General features: G+C 36.5%; 1 protein-coding gene across 3 annotated transcripts in view; it reads left to right on the forward strand.

The window, feature by feature from the left end:
• Nucleotides 1–19,456, forward strand: part of SLC7A2 (solute carrier family 7 member 2) — a 73,868-nt gene that overhangs the window by 44,182 nt on the left and 10,230 nt on the right. For all 3 annotated transcript variants that reach the window (XM_067721893.1, XM_067721894.1, XM_067721892.1), the window contains exons 3-8: nt 129–284; nt 3,464–3,629; nt 4,789–4,922; nt 6,176–6,398; nt 8,251–8,390; nt 17,559–17,661. In XM_067721893.1, coding sequence (XP_067577994.1) covers nt 129–284; nt 3,464–3,629; nt 4,789–4,922; nt 6,176–6,398; nt 8,251–8,390; nt 17,559–17,661 — 922 coding nt within the window. The remainder of the gene's footprint in view (nt 1–128; nt 285–3,463; nt 3,630–4,788; nt 4,923–6,175; nt 6,399–8,250; nt 8,391–17,558; nt 17,662–19,456) is intronic.

Below are 19,456 nucleotides of genomic sequence, written 5' to 3' on the forward strand. Positions count from 1 at the left end.
ATATGTGATTAAAATGTTCAATTCTGTCTGAACTAACCCATGATTATCCTAGAATAGAGTAGCAAAAGATGTTATGTTAATTTTCTCCCACTGACCTTGTATTCTCTGAACGTTCTGTGTTTTGGAAGGAACGTCAAGTGTTGCAAGGGCTTGGAGTGGCACCTTTGATGAACTTCTTAGCAAACAGATTGGTCAGTTTTTCAGGACATACTTCAAAATGAATTATACTGGCCTTGCAGAGTATCCTGACTTTTTTGCTGTGTGCCTTATATTACTTCTAGCAGGTAAGAAAACCAATTACACTTCTCCCTAAGATGAGCCGGGCTAGTTGTCCCAGGAAAATAGGTTACCACTGAATTTGGGACCTGAGTTCGAAGGTTAGGCAGCATACTTATACACATAAGTTACTATTGGACATCTGTGGGCCTTGTGACTAGCCAGAATCCCATTTTATCTTCTGTGATAAGTATGTTCCAAAAATAAATCTAAATTACATGGAACGGTAGAAATAGTACTTCTGAGTCCGTGACACCTGGAATGCACTAAATAATCAGATACGGTACATAAATTTTATAATACTAATTGGAGATTTGCAGGAATGGCAACAAAGCTTCAATAAGGAAGGATATAAAATTTTTGGCCTTATTTCATCTTGTTAGTTACAACTAAGGATATTTGCAAGCATACTGTTTCTAGAAGAAATTCTGTCTTTCTATTTATGCCTATATAATGTAGACATCTGGTTGAAAAAGGAACATATTCAAACCACCCATCATTTTTTTTAATGTAGACATTATGGAGACAAACATACTTGATACTAGAATTTTCCTGGTTTCATCAGTTGTGTAGCATAATAGTTTAGAAAGGCATAGGAATTAGAGTGACCAGGTTTTCAATTCTACTCTGCCACTTACTATCTTTAGAACATTGAGTGACGTAATCTTTCCATGACTCAGTTTGTTCATCCATAAAATGAGGACGTCAATGTTTATCTTGTGCAGGCTTTTTGCTTGATGCATGGTAAGCTCTTAGATGGCCGGCAGTTTTATTTTGTAGGCATAGCTCATCCCTGCTGTCCCCTAATATTTGTTTTAATTATTTGAGCGTTTTCAATTTTGATTGTCATCCTACATGGCACTCCTGCTTAAATCCATCAAGGATTGCACTAAGAATAAAGTCCATGTTTGTTCCCATTTCCTGGTTGATAGACCCTTGCTTTCCTGTCCAACCTTATCACTAGCTACTTTCTCCCTATCTTTCTATAATTTTTCCTTATAAAATTACATAATTAAAAAAATAACTTTACCCTTTAAAACGTTAGCCATTAATTTAATGTTTTAGGTAGGGATATGGGTAGGGACATGAACAAAATTTATAGGTCCAAGTTATTTGGCATTTTCCTTCTAATGTCAAGAAAAATTGCATGAATTGTTTTTCAACAGGTGATAGGTTTTATTTGTTTCGGTTTCTCAACCGCCTAGCTAACATTAAATTAGTTACATCACATTTTATTTAAGGATGGTTTCAGTGACCTTAAATATTCAGCTTTAATCTCTAAACGATGAGAAGCATGTAGTTATGACACAGTTTCAGTCATTAAATTCCATGGCAAGACTCAGGCCTTGGCCTGTATTTTATGTCCCATGTTCATCAACCATCATGTCTTTTCTTTCAGGACAGGCTAAGATTACATGACAACTTTGTTCTTAGAAACTTCAAAGACCAAAACCTCCTGTTGTAATCTTTATTCATATTGTAATGCCAAATGTCTTGTCAACTGAGGCTGTTGTTTTATTAAAGATACAAGGGAAGTGTATGCAGCATTTAGATGAGAAGGCTAATTTACTGGTGGGAGTTGGGGATCTCAGAATGGAGAGTGCACTTGGGGTATTGGGAAACTTTTATAAAACTTGGCGGTGGCTTTGTTATTTTCCCACATGTGTAGTAGTATAGTGTATATTTCCAAGGTGTAGAGTTATATAGTGTTTCCTAATCTGACAGATAGTCACAGAGTCAGTAATTGTACTGACCAGTTTTCCTTTATATTAGTATAGTTGTATTCTTGTATAATTCTGGGAATTATACAGGTGGGAGAATGCAATTCAGCTTTTCTCATCTCTACTTGGATAATTTTGCTTATTTGATCATGGGTGGTACAGATAACGGGGAAGAAGCAAGTATGTATGTGATATAAGCCTCTCATCACAGTTATTTCCCCAACAGTAAAAGGTAAACTTTCTTCGATCCATAATTCATATCTTATACAAGATGTATTAAAGATATAGATATGATAGATATAATCATGAAAGTACTGGAAGGAAACAAAAGTGAATGTTTTGGGGTTAATATTAGGGAAAATCTTTCTAGAGGTAGAAACTAAAGAGGAAAAATGTATATTCTAAAACTTTCTTACATGTTTAATCAACACTAAGATTAAAAGTACATGATAAATTGGGGAAAACATGCTCTTACATATACAGTGAGAGAGATTATAGCATTATTGTATAAATAAGTCTTATAAATCAATATGAATAAGAATAGCCTAATGGGAAAAAATGGACAATTTAAATTGGGCCAAACTTTCTGGAGACTGTTTTGATGGTGTGAACCAAAAGTCTTACATAAAGTGTATACCGTTGATATGGTATTACCTTATAGAAAATTATTGTAAAGAAATAATTAGAAAGTGTAAAAAGATATTTATAAAAGGATGATTAGGTCAGTACTGTTTATAGTTGTAAGAAACTAACAGTGACCTGATTGTCTGTAAATATAGGAGTAAATTGTAGTGTCTCCATATAGTAGAAGAGTCTGTGATGGTTAAAAATGAGGCTATATGTTTGTTGACATGTAAATGTGTGCCTGTGTGTCTTTGTGTGTGTGTGTGCAAAATTCTGGAAAGGAAATTACACTTGATCTTTATTTCCTTTCTTTTTTTTTCTTTTCTGTATCTTCAGGTTACTTGAATAGGAAATTGATTGCATTTACAATCAGAATATAAAAATAAAACTATTAACGTGAATAGATTTAACAAAATATTTTTTGTCATGACCATTGAATCATTATTTTGTTTAATGTGTTCTGTAAATATGAGGCAGACAATATGATTGAGCTTCTACTTTAAAAATGTTTCAGCCATTAACCTTGAAATGGCTTTTTAGAACAGCATTTCATTAAAATTAAGTTACTTTACCTACCCATTGATAATAAAAGCCAGTTACTAAATTGATTCATTTATCAGAGAGTTTGGGATCTCCTGGCTATGAGCACAGTCTGCATTCTGAAATCAAGTTAGTTTTATTCACAGTTAGGTGACTAAGAACTCTCAATAGAAAGGGGTAAATGTCAGTTAAATATATGAATGCTGATGAAAGGATATCCTAAAGCTTGTAACTATCTCAGAATGCTGTTGCCTTTTCCTAAAGGTTAGGTAAACACTAAAATACCCTTTCTTTTTCCATAGGTCTTTTATCTTTTGGAGTAAAAGAGTCTGCTTGGGTGAATAAAGTCTTCACAGCCATCAATATCCTGGTCCTTCTCTTTGTTATGGTCGCTGGGTTTGTGAAAGGAAACGTGGCAAACTGGAAGATTAGTGAAGAGTTTCTCAAAAATATATCTGCAAGTGCCAGGTTAAATATTCGGGTTTTTCCTCTCCTATTTTGAGGTTTTTTTTAAATATTTGCTTGCTTTTGTCTTATGTTACATTTTCCTCTAGAAAAACTGTTCTCAGACTTCTTGCTTCAGAGAACTTTCTGAAGGTCTGTTCTGTTTCAGGACTGTTCTTCCTGAATGCATAGGTGTGCTCACTACGGAGCAGCTGCTTAAAGCCATGCAGTTGCTGGTTCTTAATCTCAAGCCTGGCTCCAGTTTTAAGGAAGAGCAAGGACAGGTCCTAACCATTGGAAGGATGGTTTTTTCCCTCCAAAGATTTGTCACCTCAAAATAACAAAGAGCATTTTTGAGTCATGCATCCTTTAGTTTTTCCTTTGGGGACACCCTTTGGTTCCATTGCATCCTTTCAACCTTGTAGTAATTTTCACACCTGCTGGTTTTTTTGAGAATGTTATTGATTGCATAAGCAGAATTGTCTATGTATTTCACTTTAAACCTGATAATCTCAAATATTAAATTAATTATATATGAAAGGTTTCATCCTAAGATTTATTTAAGCATAATATTCCTATGTGTAAATAAGATTACAAAAATTTCTATCACATGAAGTCATGTACATGTACATGTTTTTCTTTACATATGTTGTTTGTAGCCATTCTGATGAGGCAAAAATTTAGTATCCTCTGGTTTTATATAATTTTTCACATGTAATAGAATATTCAACTTCAGTATTATTAATCAAGATTAGAGAATTTTATTTCACCTTGTCAAAAGTCCTCTTAGTAAATTTTTCAGATGTACAGTCTGCCCCACTGTCCACAAGAAGAGAAAGTTTCTTGTCTTTATTTCAGATCATGGCCCATATATGGGGTCTCTGTTCTCAAAATCCTGCCTGGCTATGAGTTCCAGCCAGAGTGGAACTGAGTCTTCTGCTTATGCTAAAGATCAGCCTCTAGTTGAGTGCTGGTAACCGGAGAGGGGTGCCATTATTGAGAACACCACCGCATCCTCTAGCATAGGGTGAAAAAAATCAGAGTTTACCTTCAGTTTTGTACACATCAGCTTCCAAGGGCTGATGAACACAATAACCTTCCGAGGCTGTAGTTTGAGACAAATTGCTTGAAGAAGCAGTTTTCTAGGAAAATGACTTTCCAATGTGCTGCTTCTCTTCCTTAGGGAGCCACCTTCTGAAAATGGAACAAGTATCTATGGGGCTGGCGGCTTTATGCCTTATGGCTTTGCAGGAACTTTGGCTGGGGCTGCAACCTGCTTTTATGCCTTTGTGGGATTTGACTGCATTGCAACAACTGGTAAGAGCAAACTCTTAGCTCTATGTCGAAGGAAAAATTGTTCTTTGAACCACATGAGTACCCATAGGTGACAACAGAGGTTCAAGGGAAGAGAGTGGAATTTGGGATAATAAGGGCTGGTTCCAGACCCAGAAGTAACACCTGCTGTAGAAAAAGAAACTTAGTGAAACTCTCTGAGCTTTGGTTTCCATATTGGTAAAATCAGGAGAGCAATACCTACCTCTGAGATGTTATGAAGGGCACCTAAGATTAGGAAAAATACTTTGCAAGTTGTCAGCTACTTTGTAAGTGTTGGTCATAATTACTACCCTTAACCTTTGGTCTGAAAGTGCTTTGGTCTGAAAGTGCTATCACAGTGAGTAACAACGATGATCATGCTCTTAAATTGTTTCTTCTTTAACAGGACAAAATACGTTGTGGTAATTCTTTTCTCTTTATCCTGTACAACAAAGTAATCATGCTACAATTAGTTAGTCTCTAAATGCTTCCTCTGGGTTCACCTTATTGCATGGCCTTATAATTGACCATATTTTGGGTGTTTCAACTGCCAAATTGTATTAGAAAGATTGAAAAAGTGCTGTTTTTTATTAAAACTAAAATTTAATATAAATCAATGCACTGAGGAGAAGTTTGTCTTCATATATATGGAAGCCTTCATATTTAAGGGCCTGCAGAATGCCATGATGTGTAATCTCTGTGGAGGAATCATTTTCCAAATGGATTAAGACTTCTGTTCTATCCCTAAACATTTAATAGTGCTGGGATAACATATTTTTTCTTTCTGGAAATAGGAAACTGACTTGCAGGATTTCTTGCTTTCTCTTCTTGCCTCTGGGCTTTGATCTTTTTTATTTTATTTTATTTTATTTTTTCTTTTTTTTTTTTTCTGGTACGCGGGCCTCTCACTGTTGTGGCCTCTCCCGTTGCGGAGCACAGGCTCCGGACGCGCAGGCTCAGCGGCCATGGCTCACGGGCCCAGCCGCTCCGCGGCATGTGGGATCCTCCCGGACTGGGGCACGAACCCGCGTCCCCTGCATCGGCAGGCGGACTCTCAACCACTGCGCCACCAGGGAAGCCCGGGCTTTGATCTTTATGTGACAGCACAGGACCCTCAAGAAGAGAAGAAACGTCATGTAGCATAGATGGAGCAAGCTGAGAAAACAGAAGGGACAGAGCGGAGTAGAGTTACTAGGAAGGAGAAGAAGAATTCATGTTTTATTAAATATGCAAATCTTTCGTTTATGTTTCCTTAGGTGAGGAAGTCCGGAATCCTCAGAAAGCTATTCCTATTGGAATTGTGACTTCTCTGCTCGTTTGCTTTATGGCCTATTTTGGGGTCTCAGCAGCTTTAACACTGATGATGCCATACTACCTCCTCGATGAGAAAAGCCCCCTTCCTGTAGCGTTTGAGTATGTTGGATGGGGTCCAGCCAAGTATGTCGTTGCAGCAGGCTCCCTCTGTGCTTTGTCAACAAGGTACATTGCATTGCCTTTGGGGCAGGGCTGTCTGGGCTACTGCAAAGGTAGTCAGTGCCTAAAGAATTGCTTTTGTATGTTTTAAAAATAATCCTAATAGGAGGAACACATTATACAACTGTATTCTCTGAATAGTTCGCCCAAATTGCCATATCAAAATCTTAAGTGATAAAAACGTTTCCCCCGTCAGTTAAAACTCAGTTTTTCAAGATAATGATGATCCAAGCTTCTGTGGATATATATGGCATTAATACACACTTATATATTTCATACATATTCATATATATATATATGTACTGTAAAACTTTACAATGCTTATACTAGTATGTTCCCCTGCTGGCTTTGGTGTTACTTGTAGTGCTACAGACATTTGAGACCTTATGTGCAGACTTGACATTTTCTGCTGTCTTTTAAAATAATATCAAGTCTGTAATGAGTGGAAGCTATATGCTGTGGCATTGTTAAGTATAATGTGCTTTTTATTATGAAGCACTGAGACTTTTTCCTGTCAGCACTGATCAGAGTGAATTTGGTGTAGAAATGGAAATTACTGTTCTCAAGTTAATGGTGGAAATTTGTATAAATCTATGCGAAAAGAATAGTTGAATCTCAAGTATTCAGATGTTCAGTAGCTGCTTATTTTATTTATTTTTTTTCAGTAGCTGCTTATTTTAATACTTTATGATTCGTTTCTCAAGTTTCCTGAGCTACTCATATTTTAATTTAACATACGATCATAAGATATTTCATTTGAGTTTTATAGTGTGCTATACTTAGAGCATTCTTACGAAGAGAAAAATTAATCTCTGCTTGATTACTAATTTTCTAAAAGTCAGAAATTGGAAAAAGAATTTTTTTTGTATAATTCATCAGCCTAGCTTTTTTTCCCCTCAAACTCTCTTTTATTTTGTATTCAAGATAATATTAAGCAGCAATTAGAAATTACCCCTGTTGGTTTCTTAGCCATCTGCCAGTGTTGAGGTTTATTCTAAATAGTTTCAAACAGTTTCAGAAATCTGAACTGTGGTGATACCTTGCCACCATGGTCTTAGAAGAGAGATGGACAAAGATTTATTTGTGGCCAACTCAACCCAGCTTTATTAAAAGATAAAGAAGACGGATTTAAAAAATATATTTTACTTACTTTCTCTTTCAGTGGTTATTTTTTACAACTAATTCATGTATGGAATGATGCAGCCAGTAAACACACAAGTAATTCAAAACATCTAAAGCAAAAAATCATTTTCTTAAACTGCACTGTTACTAACGTTTAATTGCGGCTGTTTTTATGTACTAAATATACAGTGAGTTGATTTTTTGTGTGTCTTTTTCTGTCTTGATTATCTTATGATGCTAAGAATTATTAATTTGATCAAAGATCACACTATATGAGGAAAAATAATGGTAAAATAAATATGAAAAATGTGTAGTTATTGAATAAATGAAGTGACTATACTATAAAATCAAATTACTTAATCTTTTCTGTAATTACATATCAATTTATAAATTTTATTTTCTAAGTTAAAAATGTCTTAATGATATAATTGGTTTTTTTTTTGGTCTTAATTCCTTAGTTTTAATCTAGTAGTAATCATGGGCCTGCACAAATTATTTGCAGTATTGTTTTTAGTCTGATAATTGTGCTGGGCAAATATCTGTAAGAGAATAATAAGTAGCACAATGGTTAATTGGTATCTATTTTTAAATGCCCAATCATAATACATTTTAAAATAACAAGACTTCATAATCACAGCTGTGATGCTGAGTTTTATGCGATTACTTAATTTCAGTTCTGGGATGTAATCTTGCATGAATGTGTTTGCCATACTGCATGTGTTTGCTTTTTATTCAGTCTTCTTGGATCCATTTTCCCAATGCCTCGTGTAATCTATGCTATGGCGGAGGATGGGTTGCTTTTCAAATGTCTAGCTCAAATCAATTCCAAAACGAAGACACCAATAATTGCTACTTTATCATCGGGTGCGGTGGCAGGTGAGAGAGTTGACTTTTATTAAGTAAAGGGGGATCTTTTTTCATCGAGGATTCTGGAAAAAAAAATTAGGTCGTTTTCTGTTTTTATGTATATAAAGATTAATAACTTCTTTGTGAATATTTCCGATTTTGAATTTCTTTTTTTGCTGTAGGTTCTGTACTTTAGTGTGTCCAGTCTTTACCAGTATATACTCATCTAGAATAATACTTGTAATAACTCACATGTGGATTATGAATTTTTCTGTTCTAGTCTTCTGGGTTCCATGTTTCCTTTGCCCCGAATTCTGTTTGCCATGGCCCGGGATGGTTTACTGTTTAGATTTCTTGCCAGAGTGAGTAAGAGGCAGTCACCAGTAGCTGCCACATTGACTGCAGGGGTCATCTCTGGTAAGCTTTACAAACATAGGATTCTTCAACATTGGACTTGAGCATTTTATGCGCATGCATGGACTTATAAAGAGGGTCTGCTTGCTGTGCATGTAAGTTAAGAACAAAATCACTGATAAATTAGGGTATAAACATTGGAATCACATCTGCAAATTGTGGTGGTGGTGCTCTACCGAAATCATAACTGACCCTTTGGGATTTGGTCCTATTTCGTTATCTTAACCTTTGGGGCTTCTAACAAATGCGCAAAGGTTTGTGATGGTTCTTCACTATATATCAGCTATCAAATGCTTTTCAGATCGATGAATGACCACATAAAGTTATTTATTGACACACGAAATGTTAATTAAAGAATGATTACTTAATACTTGAATTGTTAATTAAAAATAATGATTCAATATTTTCTTTTTCGTCCAGGATTTAAGTTGAATATTGCTAAACGACCATAGGATTTTTGAAAAGCTAAAGTTTACCCATTCTTAATTAAATATAAGAAATGTCAAAGATAATTTATACTTGGTCATTGTTATCACTGCCCTCAGTATGGTGGCTAACCCCACTTCCTGGGCCATCATGGTTCTCTAAGAGTTACTAATACCTATACGGTCATAAACCCCATTAGGAATCTATTTTCCCTTTCAACAGTTATGATATTAAGTCATGTTAAAAAAAAAAAAAACACGAACTCCATTTGCCTACCTTTTGGCATGTCATAATATCCACGTAAAATGCTTTTGGACAGATCCTTTTTTTTTTCTCACAGCTCTTTTTTAATTTTTTTAATATGTCTTTATTGGAGTATAATTACTTCACAATGCTGTGTTAGTTTCTGTTGTACAACAGAGTGAGTCAGCCATATGCATACATATATCCCCATATCCCCTCCCTCTTGAACTTCCTTCGCACCCTCCCTATCCCACCCCTCTAGGTACTCGCAAAGCACCGAGCTGATCTCTCTGTGCTATGCCACTGCTTCCCACTAGCTATCTGTTTTACATTTGGTAGTGTATATATGTCGATGCTTCTCTCACTTCACCCCAGTTTCCCCCGCTCCCCGTGTCCTCAAGTCCATTCTCTATGTCTGTGTCTTTATTCCTGCCCTGCCACTAGGTTCATCAGCACCATTTTTTTTTAGATTCCATATACGTGCGTTAGCATACGGTATATGTTTTTCTCTTTCTGACTTACTTCACTCTGTATGACAGACTCTAGATCCATCCACCTCACTACAAATAACTCAATTTTGTTTATTTTTATAGCTGAGTAATATTCCATTGTATATATGTGCCCCATCTTCTTTATCCATTCATCTGTTGATGGACATTTAGGTTGCTTCCATGTCCTGGTTATTGTAAATAGTGCTGCGATGAACATTGTGATACATGACTCTTTTTGAATTATGGTTTTCTCAGGGTATATGCCCAGTAGTGGGATTGCTGGGTCATGTGGTAGTTCTACTTTTAGTTTTTTAAGGAACTTCCATACTGTTCTCCATAGTGATTTTATCAATTTACATTCCCACCAACAGTGCAGGAGGGTTCCCTTTTCACCACATCCTTTCCAGCATTTATTGTTTCTAGATTTTTTGATAATGGCCATTCTGACTGGTGTGAGGTGATACCTCATTGTAGTTTTGATATTTCTCGAATAATTAGCGATGTTGAGCATCTTTTCACATTCCTCTTGGCCATCTGTATGTCTTCTTTGATGAAATGTCTATTTAGGTCTTCTTCCCATTTTATGATTGGGTTGGCTTTTTTTTGATATTGAACTCCATGAACTGTTTGTATATTTTGGAGATTAATCCTTTTTCTGTTGTTTCATTTGCAAATATTTTCTCCCATTCTGAGGGTTGTCCTTTTGTCTTGTTTATCATTTCCTTTGCTGTGCAAAAGCTTTTAAGTTTCATTAGGTCCCATTTGTTTATTTTTGTTTTTATTTCCATTATTCTAGGAGGTGGGTCAAAAAAAGATCTTGCTGTGGTTTATGTCAAAGAGTGTTTTTCCTATGTTTTCCTCTAAGAGTTTTATAGTGTCTGGTCTTACACTTAAGTCTTTAATCCATTTTCAGTTTATTTTTGTGTATGGTGTTAGGGAGCATTCTAATTTCATTCTTTTACATGTGGCTGTCCAGTTTGCCAAGCATCACTTATTGAAGAGGCTGCCTTCCCTCCATTGTATGGTCTTGTCTCCTTTGTTGTAAATTAGGCGACCATATTTGCATGGGTTTACCTCTGGGCTTTCTATCCTGATCTATATTTCTGTTTTTGTGCCTGTACCATATTGTCTTGATTACTGTAGCTTTGTATTATAGTTTTAAGTCAGGGAGCCTGATTCCTCCAGCTCAGTTTTCTTTCCCAAGATTGCTTTAGCTATTTGGGGTCTTTTGTGTTTCCGTACAAATTGTAAAATTTTTTGTTCTAATTCTGCGAAGAATGCCATTGGTAGTTTGATAGGGATTGCATTGAATCTGTAGGTTGCTTTGGGTAGTATAGTCATTTTCACAATATTGATTCTTCCAATCCAAGAACATGTTATATCTCTCCATCTGTTTGTATCATCTTTAATTTCTTTCATCAGTGTCTTATAGTTTTCTGCATACATGTCTTTTGTCTCCCTAGGTAGGTTTATTCCTAGGTATTTTATTCTTTTTGTTGCAATGGTAAATGGGAGTGTTTCCTTAATTTCTCTTTCAGATTTTTCACCATTAGTGTATAGGAATGCAAGAGATTTCTGTGCATTAATTTCGTATCCTGCAACTTTACGAAATTCATTGATTAGCTCTAGTAGTTTTCTGGTGGCATCTTTAGGATTCTCTATGTATAGTATCATGTCACCTGCAAACAGTGACAGTTTTGCTTCTTCTTTTCCAATTTGTATTCCTTTTATTTCTTTTTCTTCTCTGATTGCTGTGGCTAGGACTTCCAAAACTGTGTTGACTAAGAGTGGCAAGAATGGACATCCTTGTCTTCTTCCTGATCTTAGTGGAAATGTTTTCAGTTTTTCACCATTGAGTGTGATGTTTGCTGTGTGTTTGTCCTATATGGCCTTTATTATGTTGAGGTAGGTTCCCTCTATGCCCATTTTCTGGAGAGTTTTTATCATAAATGGGTGTTGAATTTTGTCAAAAGCTTTTTCTGCATCTATTGAAATGATCATATGGTTTTTGTTCCTTAATTTGTTAATGTGGTCTATCCCATTGATTGATTTGTGTTTATTGAAGAATCCTTGCATTTCTGGGATAAATCCCACTTGATCATGGTGTATGATCCTTTTAATATGTTGTTGGATTCTGTTTGCTAGTATTTTGTTCCAGATTTTTGCATCTATGTTCATCAGTGATATTGCTCTATAATTTTCTTTTTTTGTGATATCTTTTTCTGGTTTTGGTATCACGGTTATGGTGGCTTCATAGAAAGAATTTAGGAGTGTTCCTCCCTCTGCAATTTTTTGGAAGAGTTTGAGAAGGATCGGTGTTAGCTCTTCTCTAAATGTTTGATAGAATTCACCCGTGAAGCCATCTGGTCCTGGACTTTTGTTTGTTGGAAGATTTCTAATTACAGTTTCAATTTCATTACTTGTGATAGGTCTGTTTATAGTTTCTAATTCTTCCTGGTTCAGTCTTCCTGGTTCAGTACCTTTCCAAGAATTTGTCCATTTCTTCGTGATTGCCCATTTTATTGGCATATAGTTGTTTGTAGTAGTCTCTTATAGTCCTTTGTATTTCTGCGGTGTCAGTTGTGATTTCTCCTTTTCCATTTCTAATTTTATTGAATTGTGTCTTCTCCCTTTTTTTCTTGATAGCTCTACTAAGGGTTTATCAATTTTGTTTATCTTCTCAAAGAACCAACTTTCAGGTTTATTGATCTTTGTTATTGTTTCCTTCATTTCTATTCCATTTATTTCTGCTCTGATCTTTATGATTTCTTTCCTTCTACTGACTTTGTGTTTTCTTTGTTCTTCTTTCTCTAGTCGCTTTAGGTGTAGGGTTAGATTGTTTATTTGACATTTTCCTTGTTTCTTGAGGTGAGATTGAACTGCTATAAACTTCCTCTCAGAACTGCGTTTGCTGTGTTGCATAGGTTTTGAGTCATTGTGTTTTTGTTGTCATTTGTTTCTATGTATTTTTTTATTTCTTTGATTCCTTCAGTGCTCTCTTGGTTATTTAGTAGTGCACTGTTTAGCCTCCATGTATTTTACAGTTTTTTTCCTGTAATTGATTTCCAATCTCATAGTATTATGGTCAGAAAAGATGCTTGATATGATTTCAGTTTTCTTAAATTTTCCAAGGCTTGATTTGTTACCCAAGATATGATCTATCCTGGAGAATATTCCATGTACACTTGAGAAGAAAATGTATTCTGCCACTTTTGGGTGGAATGTTCTATAAATATCAATTCAATCTATCCACTCTGTTGTGTCATTTAAAGCTTGTGTTTCCTTAGTTATTTTCTGTTTGGATGATCTGTCCATTGGTGTAAGTGGGAGGTGTTAAAGTCTCCTACTATTATTGTGTTACTGTCGATTTCCTCTTTCATGGTTGTTAGCATTTGCCTTGTGTATTGAGGTGGTCCTATGCTGGGTGCATAAACATTTATAATTGTTATATCTTCTTCTTGGATTGATCCCTTGATCATTGTGCAGTGTCCTTCCTTATCTCTTATAACATTCTTTATTTTAAAGTCTATTTTATCTGCTATGAGTATTGCTACTCCCGCTTTCATTTGATTTCCATTTGCATGGAATATCTTTTTCCATCCCTTCACTTTCAGTCTATGTGTGTCCCTAGGTCTGAAATGGGTCTCTTGTAGACAGCATATATATGGGTCTTGTTTTTGTATCCATTCAGCCAGTCTGTGTCTTTTGGTTAGGGCATTTAATCCATTTACATTCAAGGTTATTACCGATATGTATGTTCCTATTACATTTTCTTAATTGTTTTGGGTTTGTTTTTGTGGGTCTTTTTCTTCTCTTGTTTTTCCCGCCTAGAGAAGTTTCTTTAGCATTTGTCGTAAAGCTGGTTTGGTGGTGCTGAATTCTCTTAGCTTTTGCTTGTCTGAAAAGCTTTTGATTTCTCCATTCAATCTGAATGATTGCTGGGTAGAGTAATCTTGGTTGTAGATTTTTCTGTTTCATCACTTTAAGTATATCCTGCCACTCCCTTCTGGCCTGCAGGGTTTCTGCTGAAAAATCAGCTGATAACCTTATGGGGATTCCTTTTTATGTTATTTTTTGCTTTTCCCTTGCTGATTTTAATATTTTCTCTTTGAATTTAATTTTTGTCAGTTTGATTAATATGTGTCTTGGTGTGTTTCTCCTAGGGTTTATCCTGTATGGGACTCTCTGTGCTTCCTGGACTTGGGTGACTATTTCCTTTCCTACGTTAGGGAAGTTTTCCACTATAATCTCTTCAAATACTTTCTCAGACCCTTTTTTTCCTCTTCTTCTGGGACCCCTATAATTTGAACATTCATGCGTTTAGTGTTGTCCCAGAAGTCTCTGAGATTGTCTTCAATTCTTTTCATTCTTTTTTCTGCTCCTCAACAGTTATTTCTACCATTCTGTCTTCAAGCTCACTTATTCATTCTTCTGCCTCAGTTATTCTGTTATTGATTCCTTCAGTGTATTTTTCATTTCAGTTATTGCATTGTTCATTGCTGTTTGTTTGTTCTTTAGTTTTTCTAGATCTTTGTTAAACCTTTCTTGTATTTTCTCAATCTGTGCCTCCATTCTATTTCCGAGATTCTGGATCATCTTTACTCTCATTACTCTGAATTCTTTTTCAAGTAGATTGCCTATTTCCTCTTCATTTATTTGGTCCTGTAGGTTTTTACCTTGCTCCTTCATCTGTGACATATTTTTTTGCTGTCTCATTTTTTTTTTTTTTTTTTTTTTTTTTGATGGGTGGGATTGTGTTCTTGTCTTACTGGTTGTTTGGCCTGAGGCTTCCAACACTGGCGTTTGTAGGCTGTTGGGTAGAGCTGGGTCTTGGTGCTGAGATGAGGACCTCCAGGAGACCTCACTCTAATGAATATTCCCTGGGGTCTGAGGTTCTCTGTTAGTTCAGTGGTTCAGACTTGGAGCTCCCACCACAGGAGCTTCAGCCCAACCCCCGCTCATGAACCAAGATCCCACAAGCTGCATGGGGTGGCAATAAAAGAAAAAGGAGAACAATAACAAAGAGTAAAAAATAAAATTAGACTAGGAAACTAACAGATATGTTAGAAAGAATATAAAAATAAAAATATAGGTGAAACAACTTTTGGAAGGTAAAACAGAACCACAATAGTAAAAAAGAGGAGAAAAAAAAAAGGTGGAAAAGGCCTTGGCTGTGGGGGCGGGACTTAGGCAGGGGCCGGGTTTTGGCAGTGGGTGGGGCCTATGCTTAGGACCCACAGAGCTGGAAAAGGCCCTTGGGGGGGTGGGGCTTAGGCGCAACAGAAGAGGTCCTGGCTGTGCCTCTGGTCTCAGAGGGTGGGGGACCCGGCCTGAGAGCACAGCAGGCTTCTTGGTCTGAGTCGGAGGGGCAAACACCCTCTGCTCCTCTCCTGCTCCTCTGGTCCTGGAGGGCCCCTCCCGCCTGCCTCTCCTGTTCTCCCCCAACCTCCCTCCTAGCCCCCAGGAGCAACACGGCCTGGAGGGGCCCTGTGAGGGTGTAGGACCTGCCTGAGAGCCGGGCCAATTGGGCAGGGGAAATGCTTAGCACATTCCCCCTTGATCCGAGTCCCTGAGGGTCCCTCCAGGTGTGGGAACCCCGCCCCCTTCCAGCCACCCCTCCAGGGCACTGGTCCTGTCCGGCCTCCACTTCTCTTCCCCCCTCAGTCCCCCTGCGTCCTACCGGTTCACGTGGGGATTCCATCCATCTCCTTGGGCGTCAAGGTCGCCCACCAGCATCCAGCAGGCACCCTAGTTGTCCAGATTCTTATTCCATGTGGAAATTTTCAAAGAGAGTTCACAGATCAAGAGAATGGCCTAAAGCCCCTGTTATATGGAGGAAGAGAAAGACTTTAGCCAGCTTTATAGATAAAACAATAAACACTCTTGGTAGTAGAAATTCAAACCAAAAAATGATAATTTTGTTGAGGCTCTGAATTTTGGGGAAATTAGATTAGAGAACACTAATGCTTAATTATGTATGAAATGGGATTCTTTCAGAGTCAGAAAGTATTTGCCTAAACAACTGCACTTTATAATGTTTTGTAATAAATTTGGCACTTTATTAGATGTATGTTGGGAGGTCAAATCACTTATTTTTTCAGTGCTTAGATTTCTGCCCCCATAAAATGAAGGTTGCACTAGATGATTTAAGGCCCACTTTACGATTAAACAGTGCATTATGATATTAAAGATAGTTCATAAATCTTGACAAAGAACAACATATTTTATTTACTCCATAAAAGCTTTTTTTTTCCAGTAAAATCTTGCCCATTAATTCTGTACTATGTATTCAGAATTTTTTTAAATGTACTCTTCTTCCTTCAGGAAGAATTTAATTTGCCAGCATAATAAGATATTGAAATTAATAATTAAAAGAAGATAATTGTAGCATTTTTAATGCTCTAAAATATTATATTTTGTTATTCTGTAGTCCCACATCTTGCTTTGCTTGTTTTTAACTTAAATCAGAGAGCTTGTATGGATAATTAATCATTTTCTTCTGTTTTGGCTACCTTGTTTTGGTTATCTGTGGTTCTTACAAAACATATTAAAATTTTAATCTGATGTATAACTATACTAGCAATGGAGATTTTTCAAAGTAAGGCATGGGGTGTATTTAAAGAAACAGTGTGCTATTATAGAAGGGGCACGGGCATGTTGGTTTAGCTGGAACCCCGCTTCTACCTACTAGTTGTAACCTTGTTAAGTCAGCCTGTCTGTAAAAAAGAGGATAATAATCCTGTTAGTTAAACCATGTGAAATTGCTGGGGTTTTGTTTAAAAACAGTCAAATACTGCGCTATAAAGCTGAATCTAAATAATTTCCCCTGTCTCACAGGATTATTGAATTGAAGATAAATGCAGATCATAGAGATAGAAAGCTTGCCGAGGTGTCTGGAACACCCCATGAGTGGAATGTGGTATTTTCTACTTATTATGATAGGGACAACTATTTGGTAAATTCAAGTTAATATCATCACTATTTTGATGTTTCAATGGAGAAAAAACGTTGCTAAGTGCAAGTTGACTATTCAACTGTATAAATTATACTTTGCCTCTTAACATTATTGGGGCCTGGGGATGGGTCACAGATCGCTCAAATTTAGTCAGATTGTGTGGTTTTAATCAGAGTAGAATTTAGCTACTATCAGAAACATAATTTAATTGGACATTATTTTATTCTGTAGAAGATATAACTCAGAATGCAGATGGGAATTAAAATGATTATATAACATCTATAATGAAAGCTCTTCTGTTCGAATTCTTTTATGTTTTTTTAAAAAGGAGCCGGCCAGTATTTCCTAGCAGTGTTTTCCTTCTGAAACATCAAAGGAGAGTATCCTGTCATATAATACTTTCACTCTTTGTCAGGCCAATATTTTTTAAGTAATCAAAGTAGATGTGTTTTGTTAGATAGACAGCCGAGGGTTTTTGAAGTTCTATTATCAGTTTGTATGACCTCAAGAACATCTCATTAACTGTGAGAAATACGCTTTCTACACTTTGACTTACCATTGGCACTAAAACAAAAAAGTGCCCATCACTTATCCCTGACTTGAAAGTTATCAACTGTGTGGAGTTTTCTCACAGGCTGTTTTCCTCCCTGTTCTTTCTTTTCCCAATAGCTGTGATGGCATTTCTTTTTGACCTGAAGGCCCTCGTGGACATGATGTCCATTGGCACCCTTCTGGCCTACTCTCTGGTCGCAGCCTGTGTTCTCATCCTCAGGTGAGTTGTCCTCATTGCCGGATGGTTCTGAAGAGTGTGTGTCATGTGGGGCCCGGGGAAAATTAGGGCTCACTGACCTTGCTTTCAAGGAGCTAGCTGTCTCACAGAGGTGAGAGGCCGTAGACATACAAATGTGAGTACAAAGCATAATTAGCATACTTGGTCCATAAGCAAAGAATCAACTAAAATTGAGAATTACCAAAGGTAGGCCTAATCTGTGTGAACAACAAGTTCTCATAATGTATAAAAACACTTAAGAATACTATATTTTTTATCCCAGTGATCCAGCTGCTAAGCTTTTATGCTAAAGATTTAATCAAAGAGGCACACACAGATATATGCAATAGTGAAAAAATTGAACTAAGCTGAATATCAGTAGTAGAATAGTTAATAAAATAGATAATCGACAAGGTCCTACTGTGTAGCACAGGGAACTATATTCAATATCCTAAAATAACCATAATGGAAAAGAATATGAAAAAGAGAATATATATATATATATATATATATATACACACACACACACACACACAGACACTTTGCTGTATACCAGAAACTAACACAACATTGTAAATCAACTACACTTCAATAAAAAAAAAGAATAGTTAAATAAAGAAGGGTACATTTATCATTTGACTCTTCTAACAGCAAATAAAATTATATTTAATTATATGGAGAAATATATCAGTTTCTGGATGCAAAGCTATATGTAGCATCTGAATTTATTTAAATAGTAACGTACATTTACACGAAGAAATGATTTTTGCATATATATACACATATTTGCATTTATACCTGGCTGAAATTGTACCAAAATGCTAGCAGTGATTCATACTGAGTAGTGGTGTAATGGGTGGCTTCAGTTTTCTTCTGCGTACCCCCCCTTTTTGTGTATTTTTTTCTCGGTGAGCATATTTTTTCTTTGGATGGGGGACAAATGTTACTTTTAAGTTTAACCAAAGGCTGCTCAGAGGGAAAAGACCACACTGGGGAGAATGGGCAGATACTAGGAATTGAAGCAGGCTGATATCTTGATGCCAGCTAAAGGGGAAGGGGATCAGTGATAGAGGAGAATGGGTGGGAGGTGGCTGTATGAGATGAGGGAGATGAGGCCAGAGAGACAGGTTACAGTGAGGCCTTTGAAGGCCAAACCGAAGGCTGTATGTTACTCTGTAGCTGATATTTAACCAGAGTTTCTGTGCTGTTTTTGTGAACTGCATCTCCTTTGGACATAGATACTTCCAGAATAATTATCCTGTTGTCACACTTGCCTCACTTTAAAATGTAACTCTCAACGAGATATCATCTCACACCAGCCAGAATGGCCATCATCAAAAAATCTAGAAACAATAAATGCTGGAAAGGATGTGGTGAAAAGGGAACACTCTTGCACTGCTGGTGGGAATGTGAATTGGTTCAGCCACTATGGAGAACAGTATGGAGGTTCCTTAAAAAACTACAAATAGAACTACCATATGACCCAGCAATCCCACTACTGGGCATATACCCTGAGAAAACCAAAATTCAAAAAGAGTCATGTACCAAAATGTTCATTGCAGCTCTATTTACAATAGCCAGGAGATGGAAACAACCTAAGTGCCCATCATCGGATGAATGGATAAAGAAGAGTGGCACATATATACAATGGAATATTACTCAGCCATAAAAAGAAACGAAATTGAGCTATTTGTAATGAGGTGGATAGACCTAGAGTCTGTCATACAGAGTGAAGTAAGTCAGAAAGAGAAAGACAAATACCGTATACTAACACTTCTATATGGGATTTAAGAAAAAA

Source organism: Pseudorca crassidens, chromosome 21, assembly GCF_039906515.1.
Source record: "Pseudorca crassidens isolate mPseCra1 chromosome 21, mPseCra1.hap1, whole genome shotgun sequence".
Classification (NCBI taxonomy): Eukaryota; Metazoa; Chordata; class Mammalia; order Artiodactyla; family Delphinidae; genus Pseudorca; species Pseudorca crassidens.